This window comes from Pleuronectes platessa, chromosome 14 (assembly GCF_947347685.1).
Source record: "Pleuronectes platessa chromosome 14, fPlePla1.1, whole genome shotgun sequence".
Lineage (NCBI taxonomy): Eukaryota > Metazoa > Chordata > Actinopteri > Pleuronectiformes > Pleuronectidae > Pleuronectes > Pleuronectes platessa.
Window position 1 is genome coordinate 20,712,851 of NC_070639.1, and position 19,632 is coordinate 20,732,482.

Consider the following 19,632-nt stretch of genomic DNA (forward strand, 5'->3'; position numbering starts at 1 on the left):
GACATTGTGGGATAGGATTTTTTTTAAAGTTTTACCAATAACCAGGGAATAATTCGTGAATCAGGGCTTCAAATCAGAGACTTTAGGCCCCTGGTGAAGCCTTTTTTGCAAGCAGGTACCAGCAAACTATTATGATGATGATGGTGGAAGAGGAGAAGCAGGAGGGACATACAGTTTGGTAAATTACCTGATGATGCGTCTGTCTCGGCTCCGTAGCAAACTTGTGGGTTTTGAGGAGATGTCCAGCAAGGTAAGAGAGGAGGGATGACAACTAAAGGTCAAGAACTTCAAAGCACATTATAGGAACGGAGCATCACTCATTTTGATAAAGGCATTAAATCTGCCTTTAAACGATTGGGCAACATCCTGTGAAAAACTGCAGTTCACTGGATGGCCACTAGTGGCCAGCTCCATGTTAAAAAGCCTGAATTAATATTCAAGGTGATAATCTCCCACAGAGCTGTTGATAACAGTCCACATCATGTCTCTTCACTTCTCTGTGAAAACATAATTATATAATGAATAATAATAATAATGATAAATACACCTGTGTATTGATTTTTGTGAAGATTGGTCAATGTGAACACGTTCCGGGGTGTAGACAGTGCTGCTCCTCCATCAGTTGGAGTCTCTGCCTGGTTCCGTTCTGTTCTACTTTTTTTGAGGGTTCTCTAAAACCTTTTCACCAATTGTGTACAACATGGCAAAAGTGCATTACATTGGGTAATATATGTTTATTATGAAAATGTATGAGCTGGTGAATGCTATATTGTGACGTTCCAAGCACCAGTGGCAATAATCATAGACTTGTCATCACTTTTGATCAAATACCACACTCTAGTGGTATTGTCTGTGTACTTCAACAATTCCCTGATGCAATTCAAACATGCTCTGTGAATGTGAGCGTCAGCACCATGAGCGGAGAGCGAGCAGAGGTTAAAAATACTGAAGAGTGCGTGCTGCTTATTTCTAAGGAATCAGTATATAGTATCAGGGATAGGTCACCCTCCTTCTCTACTCACCATTATGCCGATGGAGGAGTGGGTGTAGTGTTTCAGTCCACAAATCACTTCTGGAGTTTCAGGGGTAAACTTTGTTGCAGCAGAATTCAATCCAATAGAAGTCAAAGGTGAGTCATTATTCAGACGTAATCAAACAACAGAAAAAACACAACATGCCTCCATGTGTCCGGAAGCCCCGACATTCATATTCAACTCAAACAGGGTCATGTACATTGTGTTTTGTTTGTTTGAATGTTTACAATTCCATTCAGGTTGTCTGACTAGTAGACTGAAATGTTGAAATACAATTTTTTTGTAAAGTATCAAGAGATATTAATAATATTCAACATTGTGTGTAGTCAGTGAAAGGTGTTTGACCCACAGCTATCAGCCAACTCTTTGAATGTCCCCTGGTGATCCAGCTTCACTGCAGCTTCCCTCAGCTCCTCCGCTTGCTGCCTCTCAGCCGCCAGTCTGCTCTTCATCAGGTGGAACGTGGCTCAGTCGAGTTGAGAACATGTGACTGATAGCTGCGGACGCACAACTTGCTGGCACAGTGTAGAGAAATACGGAGGAAAACAAACTCGTCCACTCAGAACACCATTATCAGTCAAGTGGAGTCAGGCAATGAGACAGAAGGCTTAATGCCTCCACTCTGCCAGTTTCTAATGTGTGTCTGTCTCCAGCAGAAGAATCCCACTATGAGGCCCATCACCTCTATCATTGAAATCTTAATTACTGCTGATAAAATCAAATGAAGATTCGACGCAAAATCAGTATTGTGGAGGAGTCAGGGCAAATAAAACTACAGTGGTCTGCAAATAAAGAGAATATACGTCTCTGAGATTATGTAAAGTGGATGAAGGCCACATGAAAAACTGACCAACAAAATGAACATAGACAGTGAAAGCAGAGACAATAAACACATGGAGTCTTGATTCGAATGTCACCCTCTAGTGGTATTTTATAAAACAACCTCACACATAGATTTACTGTGTCCACGACATTGCTGGCCGGTGTTGAAAGTGTGAGAGGTGTCGGACTCAGGCCTCCTCTGGTTTACAGGCCAGCAGGTAGTAATACTTCACAGCCACCACCACCTCTGCCTCTGCTGAGGTCACCTGCATCACAGACTTCAGCCTGGACAGAGAGGAGCATGGGAAATAAAGTGTTATCAGTCATTCAGAGAGTAAAGTCAGGGGCAACATCCTGTCCCTGTGGCAGATCTTATCTCTCAGCGTGTCATATAACAACTAGAATGGTGCAAACCTCCGCCTAAGTCTCAACAGTCTCCTTAAATTCAATGAAGCTGCACCAGATGTCACACACTCATAGATATGTGTCCTTTAAATATTCATTTCTCCCTGAGTAAAAACTAAATTCGAGATTCGGATCATCACTTAAATTCAATAGGTTCTTCAATGACAAATCTCTCCAGCAAGTTTCTTTCTCACAAACAAATAAAGATACAAACCAACAAACCAACAAACAACCAGACAGGGCAGAAATATGAAATCCTTGGCACAGGTAATTTCCTAATAATACTAATAATATCATCATATGAGTCATTTTTCTTCATTTTCACGGACATGTGTGTTATTTGCATGCGTGTGCATAGTGTGGTGCATCAGTATTTACTTTTGACAGATGTCCTGGGAGAGTTGCTCGGCCTTCTGCGGGTCGGCTCTCAGCAGAATCTGATAGCTGGAGAAAGACTCCACCATCCCCATGTAGCCGGACAGAGGCATGGCCTTTCTCACTCTCACACACTCTTGCCTTTATGAACACACACACACACACACACACACACACACACACAAAAATCATACTACTGTACTGACCGAAGTGACAAAGATTGGAAATTAATATTTAGAATTGAGAGAGAGGAATGTGTTCACTCACCACTCCTTGTCTGGGTAAGGGATGGATTCATACGCCGCCCGGTACAACTCAATAGTGCTGGGACCAATGTGAGGGTCGCGGTAGAGTTTTAAAGCTGCATAAAACTGATCAAATCATCAGAAGAGTCCGTCAACTCACTGATGTCATTACACACAACATGAGTCAGGTGTTTTACCCACTGATGGGCTTTGCACAATAATAACCACTAGATGGCGATGTTGTGCGATGTGATTTGCTTGTGTTGTTTGTATTTGCTCTGATGATATTTGCCTGTTTAGTTTGTGTCAGTGGGATGAATCCTGTCTGAACACGTGCAATCTTACATATTAAAGGTAACATGCTGTCCTCATACTCACAGCCCACTGATTTCTAGTCTCCTCAAGGTAAATGGACACATTTGCTTGTGATTGGATTTTGATCTTTCAATATGCAGATATATGAACAGGTCATGATTATGAATGGTTCCCTGAAGTACCCGTGTAAGCAGGATTGATCCCTATTATTATTATTATGCTGCTACATATGCTTTTCATTTACTATGTGTCCTGACATGTTAGTATATCTATAACAGGAAAAGCATTTGAAATCTGTATTCATGTGCACATTCACAGTAACCTCTCTCACTCTGCGTGTACCTCTGTGCAGACTTGGTTGAGTGCTTGCGAGCAGCAGCCGTCGTAGCTGAGCTCCATGTCCATGGTGTAGCTGAGCAGAGCCAGGCAGCCGCGGGGCTTCAGGACTCTGTGGGCCTCCAGGAGAAAGCGTGGCCTGTCGAACCAGTGGAACGCAGTCATAACCGTCAGCAGGTCCACTGAGCTGTCAGCCAACGGCAGCTCCTCAGCCGCACACTCTCTGAAGATGGGAAGGTAGCAGGAACTGAATCAAACTCCACACACACACACACACCAGGTGAAACCACGTTTGGGCCTTTCCACATTCTACAACTAATGAATCCTTACATACAAAAATCAAGTCAGATTAAACAATTAATTTCTGAGTTTTAATGGTGCACCAAATGCAATACATGATTAACTCCACCTTGTATCCATCCAGGTTTTACTGATATTAATGTAGATATTTTAAAATATCTCAAATACTGGGAATAAATACTCCATTGATACTGGGTTTATTAAATCAATGTGCTCCATGCTTTGCATATTAATTTTGTTAACTATTTGTGTTGTATATATTATATTTCAAACAATACATAGGGGATTATTATTCAGTTGACTGTATGTTGGTTCTGCAGTGTGGGCCTCACAGCATGACCGACTTTCACCAGACAAGGTTCCCATTGTTCTCTCTTGTCGCCAAGTTGCTCAACAGAGCAGTAAATAAAAACATGTTGGTGTTATCTTGATATCTTGCCATGCATTTTTTGAATGGTTGGCTTGATTCCTCCCTCTGTAGCCAGGTAAACATGGAACAGACAAACTAAAAAGAGACCCATGAAGCTTGAATTAGCCTTTGACCTACGGTCTCATGTAAAAACCTAAAAATATGAATCCTGACTGCAGGTTAGTCCATGCTCACCTATATGTGATGTTTGCCTCCAGGGCATACTGGACAGCCAAATCCAGCTGGGCAGGACTCACATCTGTCCCCACCACGGAAGCAAAGTGTTGGGCCAGCAGCTGAGTGCCCTGTCCCGAGCCACAACCCACATCCACTGCCAGCTCAAAGGGACGAGCTTTCTGTCAAAATAACATCGCTGTGCAGTTAGTTTCAACATTTCTCCTCCAGTACTTAATATTCCAGAGGCTGCCATCCTCTTTCTACTAGCACTTACCCGTTTTTCCAGGAATCCAAGGACCTGTTGTATTAGATGTTCTGATGGGGAGACCCTGTACTTTAAGTAAGAAGCTGCATGCTTCTTGCCCTCAAACAGACGGTGAGCCATTGTTAACTGATGCCTCCGTGAACAGCTGATTTATCATAAGCTTCATAAAGAGCCTAAAGCAATCGATGTAACCTTCTATTTCGTCTGCAGGCAGGCAGTCAGAACCACACACACACACACACACACACACACACACACACACACAAAAAACACTTGCATGGACACACACACACAAGAGGGAAACAACGGGGTGCAAGGGAACTGGGAGGCTCCATTATCTCTGCTGGTATGTGGTGTGTTTCATAATGAGGGTGTTTAAAGGGACAGCTCCCTCTCTGTGTGCAACAATGCTGAGTGACCTGAATGTAATAATAAAAATAACACATTTAGGCAAAGCTCACAGGCATGTGTCGGTTCAAGGGTCATGTCAGAACAAGCTGGTGAGGACGATGTGGCCGAGGTCCGATTTGTATGTGTGTAATTATAATATTGCAAAGACGTGTTGTGTGCAGCTGTGTGTGCGTCTGTTGGCTTCTAAATGTCATGGTACTCTTTAACTAAGGTTGTTAATTATTAACAGTCACTGCTTATACACCTCTACAGCTGCTGGTCAGCAGACTTTAGTTCAGTCCATTTCCTGCAAGGGCTGTGAGGACATGTCAACTCTGACTTCATAGGATTAATAATAAACTGCTCATATAATAATTATTGGTATTTTAAACTTGACTCTGCAATGTATCAGTTATATCTGGTTGTCAATTAAATATAAGAAGTACTTAGTCTTTTTTGTTGTATTATTGGCGTCTTCAGAAAGTACTTTTAATGGCAATGCAGTATGATGTCACTAGTGTCATTACACTACACATATTTTCATGTTGCACAAAGTAGAAGTGACAAGTTACCTTCAACAGAATGAAAAATAGCACAAAATAAAGAAGTCACACTGAAGCAGTTACAACAAATAAGTCTGTGAAGGTTCAGCTGCTTTTGGAAATGTTTTGAATTGTAGTTTTTGTGCCAAAACACAGTGTGTTAAGGATTAGATTGGAAAGCTTTTCATACAGAGTTTACATTACATACAAAAGGTCAGTAAGAGTTTGACTGGGGAAAAACACAGAAATGTCCAAATTCAATATGCACACTCTTTAATACATCAGAGGCTTTAACATCCCAGAATCAGTTTATTCTTTTTCTTTTTCTGTATTGTTGATCATTTTGGTTTAGATGCCAGGACACAGAAATATTCCATCGTCCACTCTGTTTCAGTGTCCGGAGACGTGACTCCCATTTCATCCAGAAACCTGTGAAGCAGTGAGAAACAGACTCTGATTATATAACTTGTAGAGCACCAAGAAGACATTCAGTAAATTATTTAAAAAAACATCAAAAAATGGATACCTGGAGAAATGCTGGTGTGTGTGTGTGTGTGTGTGTTTTACCTCTTCTCAGTGTTGAGCAGCAGGTCGTTAGCCGCCTGAGGGTCTTTCTCCTTGTAGGTTTGGAACATGGACAGGGTCTCAATAAATCCCACCAGGTTTTTCAAAGTGATGAAAGATTTCACTTCTGTTTCGATCCTGTTGTTTCAATAAAGTAGATCAATTTTTTTTATTCAAGACAAAAATGAGAAATAGAAATAATAAATTTATCTGAGTCGTAACTTTGTTTATAACTTGTCTTTTAATTCATTTTATTGAGCATTTTATATGGCACTTGTATTTGTATACTAATTTATTTTACCTGTTTCTTCTAAACCTGATGATTTAATAAAGATTATTGTTATTTTATTAAAACCACATTTGAATTTACTTTATCGAGTCTTTTATTTTGGTCTTGCACAAACTCATGAATAACGTTCCCCTAAATAGGACACAGATGTTCTTTAAAGGACCAAAACTTATTCTCTGAGAAACCAAACAAAATGTTTAAACACTTTTGTTATCCGTATTTTAAAGGCTAGGATATATAATGAGGCCTATTTTGTCAGCCGACAGTTAATTCTAGGTATTACAGAGGTGTACTTGGCATTGGTCAGTTAAGTGTCTGTGTTGTAATTACCGTTCTTTGTCTGGAAAAGGGATGGCAGAGTATAACTCCTCCAGTTTACTGTTACACTGAGCTTCTGGGATGTTGCTGGTGTATGGCATCAGCAGCTGTTTCACCTGGAAGTGAATAAAGATAAAAACATGAATCCCTTACTCTATGCACTGACTTTTGTTGTGTGTCTGTATGTATGTTTAAATAATATATAATGTAAGTAATATAAACTAACATTGAAAACAAATTTAACAGTAAAAACTGCAGTTTTATAAATCTGTATGTTTGCTGTTGTTATTAATGATGGTAGTGGCAGGAGCTAGAGAGCAGCTCCAGGAGAACCTGGGGGAGTTGATTGGCTGATTAGTTGGACAATTAACTCTCCCTTGATTCAAAAGAGCGGCCACAGGGGAAGAGACACAAAAGAGACACGAAAGAGACACGAAGGAGACACATGAGGAGAAACTCATGAGAGTCACAGAGACAGACAAAGAGACAGATGACGGAGCTGAGCTGCTACGTCGTGAGAAACTGCTTGTCAATGTATGTTTAGTGATTTGGAATCTATGTTTGGTGCAGTTTAATTAATTAAAAAAGAGGCTTAAAAGCAACAGGTTCACCTCTGGCAGTGGTGGGGGAGACCCCGGTGGCATCGACATGAGTCACAGTAGCATTATCTCCACTTTACTGGATACCTTTGGAAGTTGTGGTGTTCTCTTATTTTCACATTTGACTAAAACAAGGATTTTAGTTATTACACCCACCTCTTCATAGAGGCTGTTAAGTTGTTCTCCACAGTTCTGGTAGGAAAGACTGTTGTTCTGATTGGTGTAACTCAGCAGAGCAATGCAGCCCCGGGGCTTCAGAACCCGATTGGCCTCAGCCAGGAACCTGGAGTGGTCAAACCAGTGGGCTGCTGCTGATGCCGTCACCAAGTCTACAGAGCCGTCAGAGAATGGAAGCTCCTCTGCTCTCCCTTTCCTGCAGGTGCAACGGACAGAACATCCTGTGAGTCCAGATAAATAGCACAGAGAGAGACAACTGGACACTGTTCACTAACACAACCATTACCACTGGTTATATGAACGCTTCTCTTGGAAGTGATTTTGCCCAAGAATAAACCACTACAGGTAGGTATCTGGGTACCATAGAAACATAACTCAACCTCACAGTTAAGTCTCCTTCAGGGGCTTATCTAGAAGGATTTCACACTTCATACATGAGAATAGCCTCACTGACACCTCAGAAAAGGTGCCTAGTATTTCTGGGATTCCCGGGTGCCTGTAACACATTGGAGTTGTCGCCAAGCTGATCAGAGAGGTACACTAAGGGAAGGGGGGCCTAGTTGTGTATTGACATGACCCCATGAAGGCATTTGGCTCAATACCCAATGGTTGAGATTACTCTTACATAGGAAATTGAAGGCAGAGGCCCTCAGTCCAAGTGCTAGAGCCGTTTTGGACAAATTCGCTGTCACCAAATCATCACTGTCTAGAGATAGGGGTGGATCCTAGTAAAGCTAATTTCTGCAGCCTAGGCAGAGCACTTTATGAGAGGAACAATAAACTCCATATCACAATCAGGAGCCTCGAAGAATATTTATACAAATTAACAAACACTATTTTACACTATTTAGGTTGTTTCCAGGTTAGCGTAACACCGCCTCCAGATGTCTTACCTGTACTCGATGTTGGAGAACCCGGGCACAGCTCTGGCCTCCTCCAGCTGACACTCACTGATGTCAATTCCCACGACTTCTTTAAAGTGCGGCGCCAACAGACGAGTGGTCTGGCCTGTCCCACATCCCAGATCTACTGCCAGCACATGTGGCTGTCCCTTCTGAGGATGTCAACATTGATGTTGTTGTTGTTGTTGTTGGTGGTGGTGGTGGTGCTGGTTTTGTTGATGTTGTTATTGTTATTATTATTATTATTATTATTATTATTATTATTATTAGGTTGCTAGAATCGCTCTAACATAACAGTTAGGAAGAAGTACCACATGCACACTCGCATTTGTACACACACACACACACACACACACAAACACACTTACTATGGTTATTTTTGGATAAATTCATCTAATTCATTTCCAGGAGACTTATCATAACTAAGCATATTCATAACCACTACTTGCTTACAATAACCCTAACCCAACATTGACCTTGACGCTAACTTTAACCTCAACCACTGACCCACAAATTTAAAGGATGGTTGGCTGGCAGACACACACACAAACACACACACACACTCTCTCTCTCTCTCTCCTTCTCTCTCTCTCTCTCTCTTTGGATTTGATTTGATTTGATCTCATCAACCAGACCTGTGTGCTTTGCTGTGACTATAAATGACTGGAACCTCAGATAAAGAAAGTTATTTTCTGACTTCCATAACTGAGGCATTCTCTACAGAATGTAATGTGCCCATTCTACTTCAGATCCATTGGATCATTGTTTGTTTATGTTGCTTAAAGAAGAGCATTCACTGCTTTAATGTAATCAGCATCTTATCTGCCAATATCATGGTGTAGAAGTGCAAGGAAATACCATTATGTTATGATCAATGTCATTTATTGTGCACAAACATTATATTAAGGCATCTGCTGGAAATGATATGATCAACAATTCTCATGCAAAAAATACTTTAAAAACTACACAAATAGTGTTTTGGAGAGGGGGGTTTCAGAGGGAGGGGGCAGCTCTGGAGAAAGGTCTGTCACTCCAGGTCTGCTGCTTGGTGTGATGGAGACATGAGGTTAGCATCAGGAGCGGAGGCTGCAGGAGGGACCGTGGAGCTGAGGCACACCTGTACTGCTTCTCTTGAGAAGAACTGAAGGACACAAACAAACCATAGTGTTAAATTATGAAGATGGTTCCCTCTGATTTTTTTTTAACATAAACGTCAGACAGGCCACTAAAAACTAAAAATGCTGAAGCTAACAGCTACCACACAGCAAGCTAATGCCTTCCTAAGGCTGCCAGGGAGTAGCATGAGTAGCATTGTAGCAAGAGAGTGTAGCTAATCACAGCCCTCACAGTTCTTCATCAGTGGAGAAGTACCTCGCCATGTTTTCATCTTCAGAGGAGTCATCCAAAGACTGTGCTGCTGTTCCAGAATATGTCAGGCCCGCTGCAGCCTGCTGGGCTTGAACTCTGAGCACGCAGAGTAGGCCCTCACGTCCCCTCTCAGTAAATGCATCAGTACTGCCTGAGAATATATGATAAAAGACAAAAACGTCTCAATTGTGCATTTGTGAGTATGTATACATACACACATACAAGGCTTTCTTTTCTACAGAAATATTTTTCCTGAGTTGATGACTCTGCTTATTGCCATCTAGAATGTGAAACCAAATATATTTTTTGGTGTACCCATACAAGATGTCCAATGTAACACCAATAAAATCCAATCTACTACACTACGGTTTTAATGCCTCTGCAATAGCGAGTCGCCGGAGGCATAACTGCATGTTTTCGGATTGTTTAACTTTGTATTTGTCTTAAAGTAAAAAGGTCAAGGCCACACTGACCTCATCTTATGGTTTCAGTTGTCAAGAGATACAGTGTCATTTTATATGAGAGAAAATATGTAGAAATATGTAGACGGACACTGCTCTGGTTAGCGGAGTCATACAACGCAGTGTGGTAATTCTAGTGTAGTTTTTTTGTAATAAATGGGTTATCTATTTTTACAATCTACAAAAAGTTATCTATACATTTGGTCACAGAATGTTACACAAATAAATTGGCATTAAAGTTGGCATCTTGCTGTCTGGCCAGTCTGACGATGCAGCTGAAGCGTCCATCAAGGGTGTTCTGCAGGTAATTTTGATTGTTTGTTTCTTTTGACGAGGAGAATAACATGAATTCGTACCGATATCAGTTTACAATCAAACCTTTTTGTGTTGACCTTGTTTAAACAGAGTCAAAGGACATTGTACAACAATGACACACATATTTTCCCACAGTACCTGTCGTTCACTACTGAACTTCTGACACCCATTACTGGACTGTGTCTTCCTGTAGAGTGGTGATGTTCTCAACGTTCTTTTCACAGTCTGTCAAAACAAAATTAGAGTTACAAATGTTAATGCCCCACAACCCATTGCAGATACGGTTGTATTTGCACACCACATCGGATCAAAACAAAACTGCAGTCTGTGAAACAAGCAGTTTTGGTAGATATAAGGGAAATGCTAATATTTCTACATGAAACATATTCAGTCCCTTAAGCAAAATAACAATGATGGCAGGCCGCAACCTCGATGCCTTCGTCTACTTTGCTTACAGACTAGTTTGCGGAGTTTCGTGCTGCCGCCCACTGACCGATACATCATCGCTCTTTTCTGAAACTAATGAAGGCAAATTCACACATGTAGACAGAAATAATCAGTATAAATTAAAAGGTGTAAAGATTGCTAACATTATGTTTGATGGGGGTCATCATTATACATAACAGAGGAAAACTTTGCACATGTATTCCTTAAATTTACTTGCCTTCCTGTGGAAAAAGTTGTTTTCCTAGTTAAACAATCACAGCAGGGAAGCATGATTGATCAAAATTCTTTCAGTGTGATATTAACTTGTATTTCAGCAAGTGTACTTTGGGGATTTAATAAAAATGTATATTTGGCAAAGTATATAAAATGTTTTTTCTGGTATGTAACTTAAAAGTACCTCTTTAATGGTAGGATCATTTCTCTCCCTCATCTTCCTCGTGGTACATGGATGATGGTAGTGGGCTCAACCCGGCTTCTCTTTCTCTCCAGGCTGCCCTTCCTGCTCTTCATCAAGCAAAACAAACCGTTCGGTCCAAGTTGTTGACGTTAATGAAACTCCTGTAGCTTCACTTTGATCCTCCTTGATTAAAAAACAGAACATAGCAATTGTTTCATAAAATGAATCGCAACTCCATAACATGGAAACATTATTGTCATATTGCATACTATACATTAAACCAAATAGACCTGATATTGTGGAGTAATGGTAGACAAATACACTCCTTATTAATCTAAAGCATTCATAAATCAAATTCATGTTTATATTTATATTGTAGCGTCCCTCAATGATGAGCTAAGCGTCTTGAACTGCTTTCAACAACCATGTATTCACCTCCCAGGTAGCACAGGCTACCGTGGGCTGAAGCATGTGGCTAACAATGGCGTATAAGCTGATGAACAGCGTCCATAGTGTGGATTGACGGACTCTCTCCGCACTCGGACTGTAAACCTAGATCGTAACGATCTTTAAAAACAATAAACTACTTACCTGACAGAAGGAAGATGACATCGTGGTCTTCCAAGCGCTCCGTGTTTATAACGCAGCCCCGAGTTAAAGGGCTGGTTGTTTACAAATAGGGTTTTTACGACAGCCACACGTCATGTCCGCTCGCGCACTCGGTCCGGTCGCGCACTCGGGCCGGCCTCGGTATGAACAGACTCGCAGGTACCTTCTCATTAGAGATGTAATCTAGCCTCAAATATTACTATTATATAACATGAATAACCTTCACGATCACTGAAGGACACCACGCAGGGACTGTGATTTAAACACCAAGCTGCGCCGTGGTGGCATGGCAACCGTCATAGCAACGATAAAAACATGCGTGATAACTATTAAAATATTTATCATAAGCACAAACTGGCTGAAGACTGTGGAAGCAAAGAGCCCATTTCTCGCTAGAAATGGTGTCAGAATGTATTTTTATGCCCAAACTAAGTTACAAAATTATATTTTTATCTGAAAAAACAGGGAATCTCCGCAATGTTTTCCTCTCCGCAGACGGGAGCTTGAGAGTCACGTGACGTGAGAACACGCCAATGCAAAACAAAGGGAGGACTAAATGTTACCATCTCACAATCTGGCCTCTCAGATTGTGAGATGGTAACGTCGTTCCAAATGGACCAACGTTGCCATTGAACGTTTTCTGATGAGACTGGGTTGGTGTATAAGAGGATTCAAAGGGGGGAAAAAGCCTTTCTGGCAAAAGGGGGCAATTAACTGACAGAAAAAGCGCCTCAAGGAATTTCAGACATCTTTTCAGAAACCTTTGAAAAAGCCCGATGTGGAAAATGTGGAAAATGTTCACCTATAATGTTATCTGCTGTTTGTATATCGCATACAAATATGCTAGGAATTTGTCTCCTGCTTCAATGTTGTTTGCAACACTGAGTTAGGGTTGTGTTGAAAGCTTTCAACCACTATCATCTGTGTTTTTTTGTTGGTTTTTATTTTAAATAAGTGACTTTAAAATTGATATATAAAGCAATCCTTATCACTCCAACCATTTTTCAACCCAAAACCTTTATTCTTTACTTAAACATCACAGAAGGTCTGTGGCCATGCAGCAGCTTTGTGAGGCTGGGATCAAGGCTCAGCTGTGTTTTGACAAAAGAATGTATATGGTTTCAGCTCAGGCAAATCCGACACCGGACATCTGGTGGACAGCCCAAGGCAAACCACAGCCACCCCTGACATCATAACTGCAGCCATTAAGGAAGCTCAGTCAGACAGAAGTGGATTTGACAGAAGGAAAGTCAATGCCATTCATGGTAGAATATGTGAGCAGGCGTATTGTATATCAAGCAGTCTTGTTGTGATCACTTGTTGTGATCGGCTTCCTCCATGATCAAGATCCACTATCACAATCTCCCGTATTCAGTGTTAGGATCAAACTTGGTCCGACCGTGTGGAGAGTGTTGCAGTTGTTACTGAGAAAACTTTAATTTTAATGAGTTGAGCTATAGAGAGCGAATTGGTTAACAATCTGACACCTCGAAGAAAGCTGGCAACATTCAGGAAATAAGACAAGACGTCAGGACAAGAGGAAACCAGCTGCGACATCACCCACGTGTTTGTGAGCTGCTGCTGCTTCTAAGACTTGAGTTTGGAATTTTAATCAGCAGCATCTTGGCTTTCTTTAAATAAGAAATAACCATATTATTGGAGCCTGACAGAGAACTCCAGGGCACTGCACACCCACCCACACCTGCAAACTACCGGAAACTTGAGATTCTAAAGTCCCAGGGAACCTTTTTACTTTGTATTGAAGTTTTCATATAGACTTCAATACAAATTTAATTATTTTTCCAACCAAAGGAGTCGCCCTCTGCTGGTCTATTGAGATAATACAGGTCTCAGGCACTCCCGTATTGGCATCACTTTCTAAACAGGCTATGATTCCAACGTATCAGCTATAGGGTTTATATTGTCCTTACATCCAGATTGATCCTCTCAATAACAGAACCTCCTGCTGTCTTGACACCTGCAGGGTTCTCCAAAGATATCATCAAATGCATGGAATCAGATTTTCAAGCAAATATTTGACACTTATCAAAGCTTTTTACCACTTAGCCTGAAGCAGCAATTATTAAACCTCTATGGTGTCCTTCATAAGGTTGTTTGTCAACAGCCTAACATCTTATAGCCCCTAAACATCTGTTTTTGATGTTTTCTAGACAAGATTTCAACCACGTCACAGAACAAGTCTTTACTGTAGATTAAGTCTTGAATGACATTCCACCTCCACAGTGGAAAAGTTCTGCAGTGAACGATTGTATGAACATGTTAACACAATTACAAAACCAAGCTTTACCTCAATGAACACAATAGGAATCGGAGAACTGGAATGATGTCTCTATTATGACATCATTCCAGTTCTCCGATTTTTAAACTGGCTTCCTGTCTGTTTAAATACATTTTCTTGTTATGATGTTTCCATTCCTCTCAGACCATCTGGGACACGTCTGCTTCCTGTTCCGAAGCTACAGTAAACATGGAGAAGCAGCACTCAATTTGTATCTATCATATATCTGGGACGAATTCCAAGAAAACTTTTGTTCCTCTACAAATCCCATTTTGTTTTAATCAAAGTGTAAAACATCACAATCAATTCACTTTATAGCTACTCACAAGGTGCTTCTGAATGTCAAATGATGTTTGATCATAAACAAAAGTATTAGAGAAATTTAAAATAAGATTTGAAAGTTTTTTAATCTATATTTGGTGGCTTAATCCCACAAACAATTGGAGAATCGTGTCTTTCACTTACAACACTTACACCACTACTTACTGTGTGTGTCACATGTGGCTGTCAGTTCACATCCAGCTGTGACTGTGACAGCAGCAGTGACATCAGCCCCACCGGACTTGAGTCTTAATCTTGCAGAAAGCGAGCCTGACACCGGGGGGGGGGGGGGGGGGTTCGCTCTCCCTGCTGGAAACACATGACCCAGATGTCAGCGTATCTTGTCGACTCAATTTACCGGAGAAAAACTCCTCTGCGAGAACATGACTAACGCACTTGTCATAACGATACATATCCTGTTTTATACCTTGTTTGCTTTAGTTATGCTCAGAGGCTGTTGGGAAAATTAAGAAGGGCTGTAACTCTTTTTGTAAATATAAAAGCAAACTATTAATAACCAGGCTAGGGGTCATCGAAAGAGAATATCATCAGGTGACTACATGATGAAAACAAGTGGAAAAGTAGTGGATATAGATATTTCAGCTCTGGCAAAATCATATAGTAACATAAGGAATATCTGAATATAGAACTCAGTAGTCAGGGAGGACGTTCAGCTTCAGCACATGTGAGTGGAGATGAGAACATGTGTACAGCAGACCTGCTTCCTGTTTGAAGTCGCTCCAACTCCCTGAGCAGCGTTTGACCAGAGACAGGAAACATAATCAAAGTGTGAGTTATTATCCGAGTCTGACATCACCGACGTTAATATCTCATCAATATACTCTGTCAAAAACCGTACTTGCTCCCATTTGAACTCTTAACACCCACATATTATCTTTTACTTCTGATCAGTCTTCTTTCATTTGAATACAGCAGGAGGGAAAGTTGTTGGTTGGGACTAATACAAATGAGTTCTAAATCCTATTTGTATGTTCAGCTCTTATGTAATGTGTTAAATCTATGCACATGAAATCATTGGCGACATTGACAACCTGTTATAAGAGGGAACATCCAATTGTGAAAAGAGACATCAATAGAAATGAATCACTTGAGTTGAGTGTGTATTTTTGTGAGAAGAGAGAGTCTGAGCTGCTGAAGTTTAAACTGGTGCAACTGAAACAACAAATAGAAAGGAAGGTTTGTTTGGCCCAGATCGAGCAAATGTTTTTTTTAAGTGAACACTGGGAACACTTGCATTTTGCCTCACTTGGTATTTGTAATGAAACACTTAATTAAACACAATCATTTTAAAGATTTTACTGTTTTCTTGAAGAATGCTTTTATTCTCTACGTAACAGGGGATTATATCAATTATATTTTAGTTCATCAACGTGGAAGAGGGTAAAGGCAAAGACTTTGAAAAGCAAAGTGAAATGATAAAATGTTTAATTAAATATTTATAGATATCAAGAATATTTAATATGTGGAAAAATCTTTTGCAGTCTGTGACTGTTTGAAGTGTTGGACCCTCAGACATCAGCAGACTCTCCTTGAATGTTCCCTGGTGATTATCTTCCACTAGAGCCTCATTCAGCTCTTCACATTGTTCTGCTCTCCACCAACTCCAACACAAAGCTGCACTGAGATCAGGTGAGTGATTCGGCCAATGGAAGATGACGCCAGCCCATAGTGCTGCCAGGTCCAGACAGTACAGTTATGGAACCCTCTAAAATCTCTACCACCACATCTGTATCTCTGTCACATGATAAAAAGGGAGGACTTGTGTAAAACATGACAAACCTGCAGGGCACACACACTCTGAGACACTAAGGCCATGTGAATAGAGAAGTGAGAGCTAAGTTTTAGTTGGAAATCCTGCAAAGTGGCTATTGATACCTCACCTGAGAGATGGTTCTCTGGAATAACATGTCATGGGTGGAAATAAATGTACCAAGAGGCACAAGTCATCCTGAGGAACATTTTTTTCCTTATGCACAGATCATCGGAGGTTATTAAAGGTGACTGGATGTTTTCCACTCTTTGGTGCCTCCCAGGAAACTGAGTGGGGTTAGTGCTACTGGTTTCCTGCCAAGTCACAGAGCTACAGGCAGTGTCCTCTTCAGATCATCTCACCCTGAGCCTGCGTGTCAGTGGTGATTTGCCTGTGCTCTGTTAGACTTATGTTGAGTGTTTATTCACACACATTCACACGTGGATCTGAATGGTTTGTGTTCAAATGTAGCTGTTAAAAGAAGTTTAAAAAGTGGATTCAAGCAAACATTGTGACCTCTGGTTTAAGTTTCCCCTGAACACCTGTCTGGAATCAGAGATTAGAGGAGCAGACGATCAAAGAGATCAGTGACAATCTTGGAAAGCAAGTGTGGAGATGTCTGAGAATGATTCTCCACCGAGACTCTTCTGGAGCAGAAGAAGCAAGATCCGTCTCAGCTCTGTCACCACAACACAGAGAAATTCTCCTCAAAGACTCATCTAGGATCATTTAATAAAAGTCTTGTAGAGAAAAATATTTAAAGGTTCACAGCTTTTCTAAAATTAAGACCAAATATTGGAAAATGTAAAAAGAAGGAATCGTGGGATCTTCTCGAGGAACAGAATGTTGGCTTCTTGAAATTGTTGTCACATCAAGCAGCTGAAGACGTTCTTATACTTCCATGTTTGCTTTTCTTTCACCTTCTGTCCATTTCACCTCAAACCAGCTTCATCAGGTTTAAGTTCGTAGACCAGGGGTGTCCAAACTACGGCCCGCGGGCCATCTGCGGCCCCCCATCCATTTTAAATTGGCCCGCCTCAAAAAAAATAAAATAATAATAAATTAAAAAAATTAAAAAATTAAATATATTTTTTTAAACTAGCAATTTAGTAACACTTAAATGAAACTTAATTATAGCACTATGTAGTTTTGCTCCATTTTTGAAGAAATTGTACTTTCTTGATTCTTGTTGTTCGGGGTTTGTTCCCTCGGGTACCCTTGAATGCATTGATTGTAAATCACTTTGGATTAAAGCGTCAGCTAAATGAATTGTAATGTAATGGATTATTGCCCACTGTATTGTACTTCTCAGTTTAGACACTAGGTGGCGCCCATCTCACCCCTGACCTGCCAGCTGTCCCTCAGAACACCGCCACGCCCCCCGCCCTGAGCGATGCAATTGAGGGGCATTGTCAACGGTCCGCTCCAGGGCATGGGGGCGGGGCGGCGTAAGTGGCCAGAAAGGTAATTGGCTATCACCAATACCACTCGTAGACACTCGGTCTGCGTGGCATGGCTCCCTCATGCTCCAGCTCCTCCCGGGCTGGACTCTCCAGCAGCTCCTTCGAACTGGTTCCCCTGGTCAACGGATCAGGCTGAGACAAAGCAGGCGCATTGTGCAGCAGATTGTAGAGGCGATTCCTACGGTTCCTGTTCTTATTGCCTCTTCTGCGTGGGGGACGAATAAACAAAGAGTCAGGAAGGATGGCAGTGTAAATGAGAAACTCTGAATATCAAGCTTTTCCACCAATTTGGAACCTACTACAAAATTATTATCACTGACCTAAACAGAAGCAAAACAAAACCCTAATAACTGATTTATTTTTAAATTAATGGATTCTAGTTAATCAAAGTTAAAAATATCCTGCTAGCAGAAAAGATAAATATCAAAATCACAGAGACACTCTCCTCAAGTTTCAGAGAAACCTAACACCAACAGGATCCTTCAAATCAGACAGCGTTGTCATCTCATACCTTCCGTCGAAGTCTGCCTTCTCTTGAGGAGGGGTGGAGGGTTGTGGTGAGGGGCTGGACTGCAGCGCTGAGAAGCAGTTGAGCCCTGCAGAGATGAAACGTTAAAAGAGAGAAAAGTGAAAAATAACGATTGTGGGTGATCAGAGTCAAGGTCCAGTCATTAAGAGGAAGATGCTTCACCTGACTCCATGTACAGGATATGCTGTAAGTTACTGTTTTATATCAGGGTTTCATCAAGTTCAATTTAAAACCTTTTTAAGAACATAATGAAGGAAATTCTGGTAAAATGTAATAGATATGAAAGACTATCAGACCCCCAGATTTCTAACAAGCTTCATATCTTAGATGAATCAGTGACAACTACAGCTAAACAGAGCGGAGCAGCCGAAACATTGTGAAGTGAGTGACACCCTTCCATCGTTAAGTGTTGTAGTATGAACTCCAAACAGGGACACGACTCCTGATCAGCACTTTCAAACCTATCAGTGATCTGATAGGTTTGAAAGTCATGTGGTGTGACCTCACCTGAGTCACCGGCCTTGGCTCCTCCACCACTCCCCTTCACCAATGGGACTTGAGCCCAGGGGCCCTGCTGGATCTTCTCGTCCACTTTTCTCGGTTCCTCCTTCTCTTTAATTGCCTCCTTGTGGACAATGGTTAGCGGACCCTGCTCGGGTCCTCTGGACACCCAGTTGTTCTGAAAAAAAATAAATGTACATTTTCAAAGTAATTTAAATGTTTGAAGTCTGTAGCCAATCCTCCAGATTTTACCCGGCCGTCACGTCTGACACTGATTTAAGTTTCCATGGAACATGACCAGTTACCACATGGTAATTGTTTGTCATTGTTTTTGTGATTCCAATGTAGAAATATGAGCAAATCAACTATTAGGGACAGAGAGTAAATAGCAGCTTCACGTCTCCTGTATGCAGTGCATTTGTACAATCCTCACAGTAGAAGGTTTGAAAAACGTAGAATGGTAAGATCTGTGTCAAAGCCTCGGACAGCTCATCTCACCTTGGAGACCTTTGGGATATTCCTGGAGTCTCTGGTCCTTTTTTTGGTCCTATTAGGCACAGTGGTCCAGGGCTCCTCGTTCTTCACAAGCTGATCTCTCTGCTCACTTGGATCTGTGGAGACACACCCACACAAAAAACAAAAAAAACGAACAGGGAAATATAGGTTTAAGATTAGTTCACAGGAAAT

The 19,632-nt window shown here is 41.2% G+C and overlaps 2 protein-coding genes across 2 annotated transcripts; both read right to left on the reverse strand.

Annotated features, from left to right (window-relative positions):
* Positions 1-1,960: 1,960 nt before the first annotated feature.
* Positions 1,961-4,974, reverse strand: LOC128456120 (putative methyltransferase DDB_G0268948). Its single transcript, XM_053440181.1, has 6 exons — positions 4,693-4,974; positions 4,437-4,597; positions 3,539-3,755; positions 2,904-3,007; positions 2,640-2,777; positions 1,961-2,141 (listed from the first exon to the last, which is right to left on the reverse strand). The coding sequence occupies exons 1-6, from the start codon at positions 4,801-4,803 to the stop codon at positions 2,045-2,047; spliced, it is 828 nt and encodes a 275-aa protein (XP_053296156.1). The 5' UTR covers positions 4,804-4,974; the 3' UTR covers positions 1,961-2,044.
* Positions 4,975-5,953: 979 nt separating this feature from the next.
* Positions 5,954-8,792, reverse strand: LOC128455512 (uncharacterized). The gene is made up of 6 exons (XM_053439183.1): positions 8,787-8,792; positions 8,456-8,616; positions 7,536-7,758; positions 6,799-6,902; positions 6,183-6,317; positions 5,954-6,044 (listed from the first exon to the last, which is right to left on the reverse strand). Exons 1-6 carry the CDS (start codon positions 8,790-8,792, stop codon positions 5,954-5,956), a joined length of 720 nt encoding a protein of 239 aa, XP_053295158.1.
* Positions 8,793-19,632: the final 10,840 nt, after the last annotated feature.